The 17,500-nt window shown below is 44.6% G+C and overlaps 1 protein-coding gene across 1 annotated transcript in view; it reads right to left on the bottom strand.

Annotated features, from left to right (window-relative positions):
- The window catches only part of LOC129846452 (netrin receptor UNC5A-like), a 75,591-nt gene that overhangs the window by 54,126 nt on the left and 3,965 nt on the right, over window positions 1-17,500 (bottom strand). The window contains exon 4 of the mRNA XM_055914386.1: window positions 4,467-4,610. Coding sequence (XP_055770361.1) covers window positions 4,467-4,610 — 144 coding nt within the window. The remainder of the gene's footprint in view (window positions 1-4,466; window positions 4,611-17,500) is intronic.

Here is a 17,500-nt window from a genome sequence, read left to right as displayed (position 1 = left end):
ATCATGGTTAGTGAAACATGAAGACCTGTCCCCTGTCCAGATGGATCATGGTTAGTGAAACATGAAGACCTGTCCCCTGTCCCCTGTCCAGATGGATCATGGTTAGTGAAACATGAAGACCTGTCCCCTGTCCAGATGGATCATGGTTAGTGAAACATGAAGACCTGTCCCCTGTCCAGATGGATCATGGTTAGTGAAACATGAAGACCTGTCCCCTGTCTCCTGTCCAGATGGATCATGGTTAGTGAAACATGAAGACCTGTCCCCGTCCAGATGGATCATGGTTAGTGAAATATGAAGACCTGTCCCCTGTCTCCTGTCCAGATGGATCATGGTTAGTGAAACATAAAGACCTGTCCCCTGTCCAGATGGATCATGGTTAGTGAAACATGAAGAACTACAGACCTGTCCCCTGTCCAGATGGATCATGGTTAGTGAAACATGAAGAACTGTCCCCTGTCCAGATGGATCATGGTTAGTGAAACATGAAGACCTGTCCCCTGTCCCCTGTCCAGATGGACCATGGTTAGTGAAACATGAAGACCTGTCCCCTGTCCAGATGGATCATGGTTAGTGAAACATGAAGACCTGTCCCCTGTCCCCTGTCCAGATGGACCATGGTTAGTGAAACATGAAGACCTGTCCCCTGTCCAGATGGATCATGGTTAGTGAAACATGAAGACCTACAGACCTGTCCCCTGTCCAGATGCATCATGGTTAGTGAAACATGAAGACCTGTCCCCTGTCCAGATGGATCATGGTTAGTGAAACATGAAGATCTACAGACCTGTCCCCTGTCCAGATGGATCATGGTTAGTGAAACATGAAGATCTACAGAGGCCTGCTTGGCGTTCAATTGAATTGGACTTGATACAACGGAGCTGGGGAAGACGGTAGATACAACAGACCTGGCAGGTTCAAATGAGTGAGTGGAGAGGGAGTGTGGGGCGGTGTGTGTGTGCGCTCACTTTAATGTATGTATGTGTGTGTGTGTGTGTGTGTCCTTATCTTACATCTTAGTGTCTTTGTAGAGGTTTGGTAATGAGAGTATTCCTCTGTTCTTTTCTGTTCTGTTCTGTCTGGAATAATGCAAATTCATGTGACTTAATAGAGGGAGAAACAAAAACAGACGTAAACTGTCTTTGAGGCTGTGGTTGGGGGATGTCTCTCTCTCTCTCTCTGTCTCTGTCTCTCTCTCTCCCTCTCTTTCTCTCTCTCCCTCTGCTCTCTCTCTCTCTCTCTCTCTCTCTCTCTCTCTCTCTCTCTCTCTCTCTCTCTCTCTGTCTCTGTCTCTCTCTCTCCCTCTCTTTCTCTCTCTCCCTCTGCTCTCTCTCTCTCTCTCTCTCTCTCTCTCTCTCTCTCTCTCTCTCTCTCTCTCTCTCTCTCTCAATTCAATTCAATTCAATTCAATTCAAGGGGCTTTATTGGCATCTCTCTCTCTCTCTCTCTCTCTCTGTCTCTGTCTCTCTCTCTCCCTCTCTTTCTCTCTCTCTGTCTCCCTCTCTCTCTGTCTCCCCCTCTCCCTCCCTCTCTCTCTCTCTCTCTCTTTCTCTCTCTCTCCCTCTCTCTTTCGCTCCCTCTCTCTCTCTCCCTCTCTCTCAATTCAATTTAAGTGTTGATTTGATTTGATTTGAATTAACTGACCTATTGGACGGTCCCGAAGGGTTCCTAAGGTTCCAAGTGCTCTGACTGGCTGCTGAATTCAAAGCGGAGTCATTCCCCTATGTTTCAATATTTCAATAAGATTTTGAGAGGGTTTCTCTCTCCCTCTCTCTCTCTCTCTCTCTCTCTGTCTCCCCTCTCTCTCTCCTTCCCTCTCTCTCTCTCCCTCTCTCGCCTGTCCTCTCTCTCTCTCTCCCTCTCTCTCCTTCCCTCTCTCTCTCTCCTTCCCTCTCTCTCTCCTCCCCTCTCCCTCTCCTTCCCCCCTCTCTCTCTCTCGCTCTCTCCTCCCCTCTCTCGCTCCTTCCCCCTCTCTCTCTCTCTCTCTCCTCCCCTCTCTCTCTCCTTCCCCCTCTCTCTCTCTCTCTCTCTCCCTCTCTCCTTCCCTCTCTCTGTCCTTCCCTCTCTCTCTCTCTCTCTCTCTCTCTCCTTCCCTCTCTTTCTCAATTCAATTAAATTCAAGGGGCTTTATGTTAACATATGTTAACATTGCCAAAGCAAGTGCAGTAGATAATAAACAAAAGTGAAATAAACAATAAAAATGAACAGTAAACATTACACTCACAGAAGTTCAAAAAGAATAAAGACATTTCAAATGTCATATTATGTCTATATACAGTGTTGTAAAGATGTGAAAATAGTTGTTCTTTGTGGGTCTGTGTAATCTGAGGGAAATATGTGTCTCTAATATGGTCTGTACTCAAATACCCAGTGTCATATGACAGTGATTATCTGCCTATGTACTCAAATACCCAGTGTCATATGACAGTGATTATCTGTGTCTGTACTCACATACCCAGTGTCACATGACAGTGATTATCTGTCTATGTACTCAAATACCCAGATTCGTATGACAGTGATTATCTGTCTATGTACTCAAATACCTAGTGTCATATGACAGTGATTATCTGTCTATGTACTCAAATACCCAGTATCATATGACAGTGACTATCTGTCTATGTACTCAAATACCCAGTGTCATATGACAGTGATTATCTGTCTATGTACTCAAATACCCAGTATCATATGACAGTGATTTTCTGTCTATGTACTCAAATACCCAGTGTCATATGACAGTGATTATCTGTCTATGTACTCACATACCCAGTGTCATATGACAGTGATTATCTGTCTATGTACTCAAATACCCAGTGTCATATGACAGTGATTATCTGTGTCTGTACTCAAATACCCAGTGTCATATGACAGTGATTATCTGTGTCTGTACTCAAATACCCAGTGTCATATGACAGTGATTATCTGTCTATGTACTCAAATACCCAGTGTCATATGACAGTGATTATCTGTGTCTGTACTCAAATACCCAGTGTCATATGACAGTGATTATCTGTCTATGTACTCAAATACCCAGTGTCATATGACAGTGATTATCTGTGTCTGTACTCAAATACCCAGTGTCATATGACAGTGATTATCTGTGTCTGTACTCAAATACCCAGTGTCATATGACAGTGATTATCTGTGTCTGTACTCAAATACCCAGTGTCATATGACAGTGATTATCTGTCTATGTACTCAAATACCCAGTGTCATATGACAGTGATTATCTGTGTCTGTACTCAAATACCCAGTGTCATATGACAGTGATTATCTGTGTCTGTACTCAAATACCCAGTGTCATATGACAGTGATTATCTGTGTCTGTACTCAAATACCCAGTATCATATGACAGTGATTATCTGTGTCTGTACTCAAATACCCAGTGTCATATGACAGTGATTATCTGTGTCTGTACTCAAATACCCAGTGTCATATGACAGTGATTATCTGTGTCTGTACTCAAATACCCAGTGTCATATGACAGTGATTATCTGTGTCTGTACTCAAATACCCAGTGTCATATGACAGTGATTATCTGTGTCTGTACTCAAATACCCAGTATCATATGACAGTGATTATCTGTGTCTGTACTCAAATACCCAGTGTCATATGACAGTGATTATCTGTGTCTGTACTCAAATACCCAGTGTCATATGACAGTGATTATCTGTGTCTGTACTCAAATACCCAGTGTCATATGACAGTGATTATCTGTCTATGTACTCAAATACCCAGTGTCATATGACAGTGATTATCTGTGTCTGTACTCAAATACCCAGTGTCATATGACAGTGATTATCTGTCTATGTACTCAAATACCCAGTGTCATATGACAGTGATTATCTGTCTATGTACTCAGATACCCAGTGTCATATGACAGTGATTATCTGTCTATGTACTCAGATACCCAGTGTCATATGACAGTGATTATCTGTCTATGTACTCAGATACCCAGTGTCATATGACAGTGATTATCTGTCTATGTACTCAAATACCCAGTGTCATATGACAGTGATTATTTGTGTCTGTACTCACATGTGATGCCTTATGGCTCTTCTGGATTCCATAGGACACCCTGTTTCCAACCCCGACTCAAATCAGTTATCTTATGATCGTATCTCTGTGTCTGCAATTACAGGTGATCCTGACGTAGTCTTTATATCAGAGTAATACTTACAGGTGATCCTGATGTAGTCTTTATATCAGAGTAATACTTACAGGTTATCCTGATGTAGGCTTTATATCAGAGTAATACTTACAGGTTATCCTGATGTAGGCTTTATATCAGAGTAATACTTACAGGTTATCCTGACATATGCCTTTATATCAGAGTAATACTTACAGGTTATCCTGATGTAGGCTTTATATCAGAGTAATACTTACAGGTTATCCTGACATATGCCTTTATATCAGAGTAATACTTACAGGCGATCCTGACGTAGTCTTTATATCAGAGTAATACTTACAGGCGATCCTGACGTATGCCTTTTGGCTCTTCTGGGTTCCCGTAGTGCTCCAGGCGACACACTGGCACCAATAGTCATCCAGACCAAAGATCTTCTCAACCTGCTGTCTGGAGATATCTATCTGCACCTGCATGATGGGCAGACCTGCAATACAGACCATAGAGACTACAGTTAGGACCTGCAACACAGACCGTAGAGACTACAGTTAGGACCTGCAACACAGACCGTAGAGACTACAGTTAGGACCTGCAACACAGACCATAGAGACTACAGTTAGGACCTGCAACACAGACCATAGAGACTACAGTTAGGACCTGCAACACAGACCATAGAGACTACAGTTAGGACCTGCAGCACAGACCGTAGAGACTACAGTTAGGACCTGCAACACAGACCGTAGAGACTACAGTTAGGGCCTGCAACACAGACCATAGAGACTACAGTTAGGACCTGCAACACAGACCATAGAGACTACAGTTAGGACCTGCAACACAGACCATAGAGACTACAGTTAGGACCTGCAACACAGACCATAGAGACTGCAGTTAGGACCTGCAACACAGACCATAGAGACTACAGTTAGGACCTGCAACACAGACCATAGAGACTACAGTTAGGACCTGCAACACAGACCGTAGAGACTACAGTTAGGACCTGCAACACAGACCGTAGAGACTACAGTTAGGACCTGCAACACAGACCGTAGAGACTACAGTTAGGACCTGCAACACAGACCGTAGAGACTACAGTTAGAACCTGCAACACAGACCATGGAGACTACAGTTAGGACCTGCAACACAGACCGTAGAGACTACAGTTAGGACTGTCTAGATCTGCAACACAGACCATAGAGACTACAGTTAGGACCTGCAACACAGACCATAGAGACTACAGTTAGGACTGTCTAGACCTGCAACACAGACCGTAGAGACTACAGTTAGGACTGTCTAGACCTGCAACACAGACCGTAGAGACTACAGTTAGGACCTGCAACACAGACCGTAGAGACTACAGTTAGGACCTGCAACACAGACCGTAGAGACTACAGTTAGGACCTGCAACACAGACCGTAGAGACTACAGCTAGGACCTGCAACACAGACCATAGAGACTACAGTTAGGAAATGCAACACAGACCATAGAGACTACAGTTAGGACCTGCAACACAGACCAGAGAGACTACAGTTAGGACCTGCAACACAGACCATAGAGACTACAGTTAGGACTGTCTAGACCTGCAACACAGACCGTAGAGACTACAGTTAGGACCTGCAACACAGACCATAGAGACTACAGTTAGGACCTGCAACACAGACCATAGAGACTACAGTTAGGACCTACAACACAGACCATAGAGACTACAGTTAGGACCTGCAACACAGACCATAGAGACTACAGTTAGGACCTGCAACACAGACCATAGAGACTACAGTTAGGACCTGCAACACAGACCATAGAGACTACAGTTAGGACCTGCAACACAGACCATAGAGACTACAGTTAGGACCTGCAACACAGACCATAGAGACTACAGTTAGGACAACGACCAGAGGTCTACTTCAGGATTGAGAAGTTCATAGGTAGGATACAGAATAGAGTCAGAGATAGTTAGGACAGAGACCATACAGCAGGGAGGACACAGAATAGAGTCAGAGATAGTTAGGACAGAGACCATAAAGTAGGGAGGATACAGAATAGAGTCAGAGATAGTTAGGACAGAGACCATACAGCAGGGAGGATACAGAATCGAGTCAGAGATAGTTTGGACAGAGACCATAGAGTAGGGAGGACACAGAATAGAGTCAGAGATAGTTAGGAAATAGACCATACAGCAGGGAGGATACAGAATAGAGTCAGAGATAGTTAGGACAGAGACCATACAGTAGGGAGGATACAGAATAGAGTCAGAGATAGTTAGGACAGAGACCATACAGCAGGGAGGATACAGAATAGAGTCAGAGATAGTTAGGAAATAGACCATACAGCAGGGAGGACACAGAATAGAGTCAGAGATAGTTAGGACAGAGACCATACAGCAGGGAGGATACAGAATAGAGTCAGAGATAGTTAGGGCAGAGACCATACAGTAGGGAGGACACAGAATAGAGTCAGAGATAGTTAGGACAGAGACCATACAGCAGGGAAAACACAGAATAGAGCCAGAGATAGTTAGGAAATAGACCATACAGTAGGGAGGACACAGAATAGAGTCAGAGATAGTTAGGACAGAGACCATACAGTAGGGAGGATACAGAATAGAGTCAGAGATAGTTAGGACACCGATCAGAGGTCTAGTTTGATACTAAGATTGACTTCAGGTTCAATTTAGGGTTAGGAAACAGTTCAGTCAGGACACCGACGGGGGTCAGAGTAAATACATCTAGAACCAGAACTGAGGTCTATATAGAGTCAATCTAGAGCCAGAACTGAGGTCTACATAGAGTCCATCTAGAGTCAGAACTGAGGTCTATATAGAGTCAATCTAGAACCAGAACTGAGGTCTATATGAGTCCATCTAGAGCCAGAACTGAGGTCTATATAGAGTCCATCTAGAGCCAGAACTGAGGTCTATATAGAGTCAATCTAGAGCCAGAACTGAGGTCTATATAGAGTCAATCTAGAGTCAGAACTGAGGTCTATATAGAGTCCATCTAGAGTCAGAACTGAGGTCTATATAGAGTCAATCTAGAGTCAGAACTGAGGTCTATATAGAGTCCATCTAGAGCCAGAACTGGGGTCTATATAGAGTCCATCAAGAACCAGAACTGAGGTCTATATAGAGTCCATCTAGAGCCAGAACTGAGGTCTATATAGAGTCCATCTAGAACCATAACTGAGGTCTATATAGAGTCCATCTAGAGCCAGAACTGAGGTCTATATAGAGTCCATCTAAAGTCAGAACTGAGGTCTACATAGAGTCCATCTAGAACCAGAACTGAGGTCTATATAGAGTCCATCTAGAACCAGAACTGAGGTCTATATAGAGTCCATCTAGAACCAGAACTGAGGTCTATATAGAGTCCATCTAGAGCCAGAACTGAGGTCTATATAGAGTCCATCTAGAGCCAGAACTGAGGTCTATATAGAGTCCATCTAGAACCAGAACTGAGGTCTATATAGAGTCCATCTAGAGCCAGAACTGAGGTTTATATAGAGTCCATCTAGAGCCAGAACTGAGGTCTATATAGAGTCAATCTAGAGCCAGAACTGAGGTCTATATAGAGTCCATCTAGAGTCAGACTTGAGGTCTATATAGAGTCCATCTAAAGTCACACCTGAGGTCTATATAGAGTCCATCTAAAGTCAGAACTGAGGTCTATATAGAGTCCATCTAAAGTCAGAACTGAGGTCTATATAGAGTCCATCTAAAGTCAGACCTGAGGTCTATATAGAGTCCATCTAAAGTCAGAACTGAGGTCTATATAGAGTCCATCTAAAGTCAGAACTGAGGTCTATATAGAGTCCATCTAAAGTCAGAACTGAGGTCTATATAGAGTCCATCTAAAGTCAGAACTGAGGTCTATATAGAGTCCATCTAGAGTCAGAACTGAGGTCTATATAGAGTCCATCTAAAGTCAGAACTGAGGTCTATATAGAGTCCATCTAAAGTCAGAACTGAGGTCTATATAGAGTTCATCTAGAGTCAGAACTGAGGTCTATATAGAGTCCATCTAAAGTCAGAACTGAGGTCTATATAGAGTCCATCTAAAGTCAGAACTGAGGTCTATATAGAGTCCATCTAAAGTCAGAACTGAGGTCTATATAGAGTCCATCTAAAGTCAGAACTGAGGTCTATATAGAGTCCATCTAGAGTCAGAACTGAGGTCTATATAGAGTCCATCTAAAGTCAGAACTGAGGTCTATATAGAGTCCATCTAGAACCAGAACTGAGGTCTATATAGAGTCCATCTAGAACCAGAACTGAGGTCTATATAGAGTCCATCTAGAACCAGAACTGAGGTCTATATAGAGTCCATCTAGAGCCAGAACTGAGGTCTATATAGAGTCCTGCAAAATTGGTTTGAGAGTTAAAACACTGCTGCTGTCAACTGGTTTACAGAGGTACAACACAACAGAACAAACCGACACTTCACTGCTCTGTGTTTAAAGGTACAACCAATGGGTAATATTCTTTAAGAACCAATGGGTAATAGTCTTTAATAACCAATGGGTAATATTCTTTAAGAACCAATGGGTAATAGTCTTTAATAACCAATGGGTAATAGTCTTTAATAACCAATGGGTAATATTCTTTAAGAACCAATGTGTATCATTTTACAAATGAACTGTCTGTTTTGTCACACAAGTACTCATCAAATAGTGTCTCATTAAACCATATGGGACTGGCCAACAAACGGTCTCATTAAACCATATGGGACTGGCCAACAAACGGTCTCATTAAACCATATGGGACTGGCCAACAAACGGTCTCATTAAACCATAAGGGACTGGCCAACAAACGGTCTATTTAAACCATATGGGACTGGCCAACAAACAGTGTCTCATTAAACCATATGGGACTGGCCAACACACAGTGTCTCATTAAACCATATGGGACTGGCCAACACACGGTCTCATTAAACCATATGGGACTGGCCAACACACGGTGTCTCATTAAACCATATGGGACTGGCCAACACACGGTGTCTCATTAAACCATATGGGACTGGCCAACACACGGTGTCTCATTAAACCATATGGGACTGGCCAACACACAGTGTCTAATTAAACCATATGGGACTGGCCAACAAACGGTCTCATTAAACCATATGGGACTGGCCAACAAACGGTGTCTCATTAAACCATATGGGACTGGCCAACACACGGTCTCATTAAACCATATGGGACTGGCCAACACACGGTGTCTCATTAAACCATATGGGACTGGCCAACAAACAGTGTCTCATTAAACCATATGGGACTGGCCAACACACGGTGTCTCATTAAACCATATGGGACTGGCCAACACACGGTGTCTCATTAAACCATATGGGACTGGCCAACACACGGTGTCTCATTAAACCATATGGGACTGGCCAACAAACGGTGTCTCATTAACCAACACACGGTCTCATTAAACCCTATGGGACTGGCCAACAAACGGTCTCATTAAACCCTATGGGACTGGCCAACAAACGGTCTCATTAAACCATATGGGACTGGCCAACAAACGGTGTCTCATTAAACCATGTGGGACTGGCCAACACACGGTGTCTCATTAAACCATATGGGACTGGCCAACAAACGGTCTCATTAAACCATATGGGACTGGCCAACAAACGGTGTCTCATTAAACCATATGGGACTGGCCAACACACGGTGTCTCATTAAACCATATGGGACTGGCCAACACACGGTGTCTCATTAAACCATATGGGACTGGCCAACAAACGGTCTCATTAAACCATATGGGACTGGCCAACAAACAGTGTACGACAACAAATCAATCACCATTATTGAACAGTAGGAGACTTCCCAGCCCTTGCCTTCAATCTTGGTAAGAGGCTGTTTCCCTCAACAGCCTCCCTGCTACATAGCTCACTACACTATCCTATTCCCTGTATGGTACACTACTTTAGACCAGAGAGCCTATCGGGAAGTGTACTATTTATTTAAATGTGATCTTTCTCAGTGGGAGATGACTTTGACCTCACAATATATAACAGTACCTTCACTACATAATTGATTAGAGAGAAAAAGTGATCGTGGATGTGAGATGTATTTGTTGTCTGGATTACAGTGGAAGTTCAAAGAACCACAAAATGAACTGAGATGGAAACTCTCAAAAAGCGTATAAATGACCTAAACCAACCTAAACCAATATAGTGTTGTTCATAGTAAAGCCTTGTTCTCTTAGGTCTGAGTACCAAATGGCACCCTAATCCATATTTAGTGCACTTCTTTCAATCAGGATACACATGGTTCTGGTCAAAAGTAGTGCACTATCTAGGGAATATGTTGGCGTTTAGAACACATTTTGTTTATTGTTCGATGAAAACCAATTTTTCATTTCATTTTGTCTTGACCTTAAGTTGGACCCCAAAAGCCTACGGTATTTCTGTATATTGAGTAATGACCTTGACTGACTCCATCTCTCTCTCCACATTTCTCTCAGTCTCTCTCTCTCTGCCCACTCCCTCTCTCTCTCTCTCTCTCTCTCTCTCTCTCTCTCTCATGAAGAGCTTGTCATGTTTCCTCTCTTCTTCTGTGTGATCCCTCCCCTCCAGGGCCCAGAGAGAGATAGAGAGAGGTGGAGAACCTCTCATAGACGACTAGTCAACATGAAGCATCCTATAGACACCATCCTCCTACACTACACTAGACTAGACTAGTCAACATGAAGCATCCTATAGACACCATCCTCCTACACTACACTAGACTAGACTAGTCAACATGAAGCATCCTATAGACACCACCCTCCTACACTACACTAGACTAGACTAGTCAACATGAAGCATCCTATAGACACCATCCTCCCTACACTACACTAGACTAGACTAGTCAACATGAAGCATCCTATAGACACCATCCTCCTACACTACACTAGACTAGACTAGTCAACATGAAGCATCCTATAGACACCATCCTCCAACACTACACTAGACTAGTCAACATGAAGCATCCTATAGACACCATCCTCCTACACTACACTAGACTAGTCAACATGAAGCATCCTATAGACAACCACCTCCATACTGTTACACTACGAATATTACAGACACACATTCAGAGTCCATTCAGACCTGTTATTAAACATACAGGACAATATTACAGACAAACAGGGTCACAACTGGCCTTGAAAAACATGAATGGAGGTATCCCAGATTGCCCCGTTAAAGACACTAAAGTTTATTAAATAAAAAACACATGGGACCATAGATGAATACAGTCTTTTGTTGACCTTTTAATCCCCTACACTACTATATACATGATGTTATATACTCCACTAGGTTATACATGATGTTATGTACTCCACTAGGTTATACATGATGTTATATACTCCACTAGGTTATACATGATGTTATGTACTCCACTACTATATACATGATGTTATGTACTCCACTAGGTTATACATGATGTTATATACTCCACTAGGTTATACATGATGTTATGTACTCCACTATTATATACATGATGTTATGTACTCCACTAGGTTATACATGCTGTTATATACTCCACTACTATATACATGATGTTATGTACTCCACTAGGTTATACATGATGTTATGTACTCCACTAGGTTATACATGATGTTATGTACTCCACTACTATATACATGATGTTATGTACTCCACTAGGTTATACATGATGTTATGTACTCCACTAGGTTATACATGATGTTATGTACTCCACTAGGTTATACATGATGTTATGTACTCCACTAGGTTATACATGATGTTATGTACTCCACTATTATATACATGATGTTATGTACTCCACTAGGGTATACATGATGTTATGTACTCCACTACTATATACATGATGTTATGTACTCCACTAGGTTATACATGATGTTATGTACTCCACTAGGTTATACATGATGTTATGTACTCCACTAGGTTATACATGATGTTATGTACTCCACTAGGTTATACATGATGTTATGTACTCCACTATTATATACATGATGTTATGTACTCCACTAGGTTATACATGATGTTATGTACTCCACTATTATATACATGATGTTATGTACTCCACTAGGTTATACATGATGTTATGTACTCCACTAGGTTATACATGATGTTATGTACTCCACTATTATATACATGATGTTATGTACTCCACTAGGTTATACATGATGTTATGTACTCCACTAGGTTATACATGATGTACTCCACTGGGTTATACATGATGTTATGTACTCCACTAGGTTATACATGATGTTATGTACTCCACTAGGTTATACATGATGTTATGTACTCCACTACTATATACATGATGTTATGTACTCCACTAGGTTATACATGATGTTATGTACTCCACTACTATATACATGATGTTATGTACTCCACTAGGTTATACATGATGTTATGTACTCCACTAGGTTATACATGATGTTATGTACTCCACTACTATATACATGATGTTATTTACTCCACTAGGTTATACATGATGTTATGTACTCCACTATTATATACATGATGTTATATACTCCACTACTATATACATGATGTTATATACTCCACTACTATATACATGATGTTATATACTCCACTACTATATACATGATGTTATGTACTCCACTAGGTTATACATGATGTTATGTACTCCACTGGGTTATACATGATGAATGTCTCTAATACTGAGCTGAAAGACTTACTGACAAAACATACAGACGGCTCCCCTCCAACACATACACACACACACACACACACACACACACACACACACACACACGCACACGCACACACACACACACACGCACACGCACACGCACACGCACACGCACACGCACACGCACACACAGACACACACACGACCTGTTTCAAGGTCATCTTTTCATCTCTCATCTGAAGTGGCTTTGAGCCGGTCTCGTAAGTGGCACCCATCAGGACCACCCCTATATGGTAATTACCCATCAGGACCATCCCTATATGGTAATTACCCATCAAGACCACCCCTATATGGTAATTACCCATCAGGACCACCCCTATATGGTAATTACGGTGTTCTGTAGCGGTAAGCGGTTATGGTGTTGATACCGGCTATTCACTGGACCAAACTGGGAGGCCTTTTGGCAACAATTTGATGTAAATTATGTTTGGATCAGTGAGGGACTGTAACACACACAGACACTCACGATCTTGCTCTCTCTCTCTCTCACACACACACACACACACACACACACACACACACACACACACACACACACACACACACAGACACAGACACACACACAGACACACACACACACACACACACACACACACACACACACACACACACACACACACACACACACACACACACACACACACTCACGATCTCTCTCTCTCTCACACACACACACACACAGACACTCACGATCTCTCTCTCTCTCTCTCACACACACACACACACACACACACACACACACACACACACACACACACACACACACACACACACACACACACACACACACACACACACACACACACACACACACACACACACACACACACACTCAGATAGTCCCAATGTCCAATTAATGCAATAACAAAACAATCTTATCTAGTTATCACTCTGACAGAAACTACTGTTGGTCTATACAACGTTGGAGAAGAAGCACTTCTGTTGAAACGTGGTCCCTTCTTTCTTTCCATTCATGTTTCTGTCTGTTTATGTTCTCAATTTAAACTGCACAGATATCGTTCAGCGAACGTTGAGTCTTCAGATAGGACTCTTGAGTGTTCAGAGTTTTCCAAGGTCACCTTGACTACATATAGATAGATACAGCAACCTCTGTATACGTACTGAGTCATAGGAAATACATTGGAATTGGAAAGTAGCAATGTTCTGCTGTGCAAACATGAGAGAGAGATAGATAGAGAAAGAAAAGAGAGAGAGATAAAGAGAGACAAAGAGAGAGAGCGAGAGAGACAGAGACACAGAGAGAGAGAGACAGAGAGAGAGCGACAGAGACAGAGAGAGAAAGACGATTTGACTATGGTTACTGATCAAAACCTTAGAAAAACATTGACAAAGTACAGGCTCAGTGAGCACAGCCTTGCCATTGAGAAGGGTAGACACAGGAAAACCTGGCTCCCTGTAGAGGAAAGGCTGTGCAACCACTGCACAACAGCAGAACCTGAGACGGAGCTGCATTTCCTGACAAAATGTCAAAAATATAAAACAATTAGAGAGTGTCATTTCCCCAAATTTGAAACTCTTATTCAAGGTTTCAAAGACCTCTCTGATGAGGATAGGCTACCCGTCCTGTTGGGGGAGGACGCAGAGAGCTGTGGGTTGGCAGCGCACTACATTGCTGCCTGCCATAAGATGAGGGACAGTGTCTGACAGACCAATCAACCTGCACATGTACTCTACTGTATGTTTATTGTTATTGTTGAATGTATGGTTATTTTGACCCTTGGTTATTGTTGTTACTGTTGTCCCGTTGACCATTTTGATTCTCATTTTTATATTGTAAATAAGCTTTGGCAATATGTACATTGTTACGTCATGCCAATAAAGCAAATTGAATTGAATTGAAATTGAAAGACACACACACAGAGAGAGACAGAGAGAGAGACAGAGAGAGACACAGAGCGAAAGAGAGAGAGAGAGAGAGACACAAAGAGCGAAAGAGAGAGAGAGAGACAGAGAGAGACTCAGAGCGAAAGAGAAAGAGAGAGAGACAGAGAGAGACACAGAGCAAAAGAGAGAGAGAGAGAGAAAGAGAGAGAGAGAGACACAGAGCAAAAGAGAGAGAGAGAGAGAGAGACACAGAGCAAAAGAGAGAGAGAGAGACAGAGAGAGACACAGAGCAAAAGAGAGAGAGAGAGAGAGAGAGAGAGAGAGAGAGACAGACTCTCAAAATCTCTACTTTGAATTCAGCAGCCAGTCAGAGCACTTAGAACCTTCGGAACCCTTCGGGACCGTCCAATAGGTCAGTTCAATCAAATAAAATCAAATCAACACTTGTACAGCAATACTGAGTACATTTCACAGCGACACGCACACAGAGAGAAACACTCCCCTGTGGTAAAGAGGTAATTAAGGTTATTCAGCCGCTCAACATCTGGCTTCCAGTCTATCTGGGGTTAGCGTGGACACTGACACGGGCTTCCAGTCTATCTGGGGTTAGCGTGGACACTGACACGGGCTTCCAGTCTATCTGGGGTTAGCGTGGACACTGATACGGGCTTCCAGTCTATCTGGGGTTAGCGTGGACACTGACACGGGCTTCCAGTCTATCTGGGGTTAGCGTGGACACTGATACGGGCTTCCAGTCTATCTGGAGTTAGCGTGGACACTGATACGGGCTTCCAGTCTATCTGGAGTTAGCGTGGACACTGACACGGGCTGCTGGGACTGCAAGGGTTAGGGTGGACGCTGATACGGGCTGCTGGGACTGCAAGGGTTAGGGTGGACACTGATACGGGCTGCTGGGACTGCAAGGGTTAGGGTGGACGCTGATACGGGCTGCTGGGACTGCAAGGGTTAGGGTGGACGCTGATACGGGCTGCTGGGTCTGCAAGGGTTAGGGTGGACGCTGATACGGGCTGCTGGGACTGCAAGGGTTAGGGTGGACACTGATACGGGCTGCTGGGACTGCAAGGAGTAGGGTGGACACTGATACGGGCTTCCAGTCTATCTGGGGTTAGGGTGGACACTGATACGGGCTTCCAGTCTATCTGGGGTTAGGGTGGACACTGATACGGGCTTCCAGTCTATCTGGGGTTAGCGTGGACACTGATACGGGCTTCCAGTCTATCTGGGGTTAGGGTGGACACTGATACGGGCTTCCAGTCTATCTGGGGTTAGGGTGGACACTGATAAGGGCTTCCAGTCTATCTGGGGTTAGCGTGGACACTGATACGGGCTTCCAGTCTATCTGGGGTTAGCGTGGACACTGATACGGGCTTCCAGTCTATCTGGGGTTAGGGTGGACACTGATACGGGCTTCCAGTCTATCTGGGGTTAGCGTGGACACTGATACGGGCTTCCAGTCTATCTGGGGTTAGCGTGGACACTGATACGGGCTGCTGGGTCTGCAAGGGTTAGGGTGGACACTGACACGGGCTGCTGGGACTGCAAGGGTTAGGGTGGACACTGACACAGGCTGCTGGGACTGCAAGGGTTAGGGTGGACACTGACACAGGCTGCTGGGACTGCAAGGGTTAGGGTGGACACTGATACGGGCTGCTGGGACTGCAAGGGTTAGGGTGGACACAGATACGGGCTGCTGGGACTGCAAGGGTTAGGGTGGACACTAATACGGGCTGCTGGGACTGCAAGGGTTAGGGTGGACACTGACGCAGGCTGCTGGGACTGCAAGGGTTAGGGTGGACACTGATACGGGCTGCAAGGGTTAGGGTGGACACTGATACGGGCTGCAAGGGTTAGGGTGGACACTGATACAGGCTGCTGGGACTGCAAGGGTTAGGGTGGACACTGATACGGGCTGATGGGACTGCAAGGGTTAGGGTGGACACTGATATGGGCTGCTGGGACTGCAAGGGTTAGGGTGGACACTGATACGGGCTGCTGGGACTGCAAGGGTTAGGGTGGACGCTGATACGGGCTGCTGGGACTGCAAGGGTTAGGGTGGACACTGATACGGGCTGCTGGGACTGCAAGGGTTAGGGTGGACACTGACACGGGCTGCTGGGACTGCAAGGGTTAGGGTGGACACTGACACGGGCTGCTGGGACTGCAAGGGTTAGGGTGGACACTGATACGGGCTGCTGGGACTGCAAGGGTTAGGGTGGACACTGATACGGGCTGCAAGGGTTAGGGTGGACACTGATACGGGCTGCAAGGATTAGGGTGGACACTGATACGGGCTGCTGGGACTGCAAGGGTTAGGGTGGACACTGATACGGGCTGATGGGACTACAAGGGTTAGGGTGGACACTGATACGGGCTGCTGGGACTGCAAGGGTTAGGGTGGACACTGATATGGGCTGCTGGGACTGCAATGGTTAGGGTGGACGCTGATACGGGCTGCTGGGACTGCAAGGGTTAGGGTGGACACTGATACGGGCTGCTGGGACTGCAAGGGTTAGGGTGGACACTGACACGGGCTGCTGGGACTGCAAGGGTTAGGGTGGACACTGACACGGGCTGCTGGGACTGCAAGGGTTAGGGTGGACACTGATACGGGCTGCTGGGACTGCAAGGGTTAGGGTGGACACTGATACGGGCTGCTGGGACTGCAAGGGTTGGGGTGGACACAGATACGGGCTGCTGGGACTGCAAGGGTTGGGGTGGACACTGACACGGGCTGATGGGACTGCAAGGGTTAGGGTGGACACTGATACGGGCTGCTGGGACTGCAAGGGTTAGGGTGGACACTGACACAGGCTGCTGGGACTGCAAGGGTTA

Source organism: Salvelinus fontinalis, unplaced genomic scaffold, assembly GCF_029448725.1.
Source record: "Salvelinus fontinalis isolate EN_2023a unplaced genomic scaffold, ASM2944872v1 scaffold_0545, whole genome shotgun sequence".
In the NCBI taxonomy this organism is placed as follows: Eukaryota; Metazoa; Chordata; class Actinopteri; order Salmoniformes; family Salmonidae; genus Salvelinus; species Salvelinus fontinalis.
The sequence above is the reverse complement of the archived record's forward strand: the minus strand, read 5'-3'. Positions and strand labels throughout refer to the sequence as shown.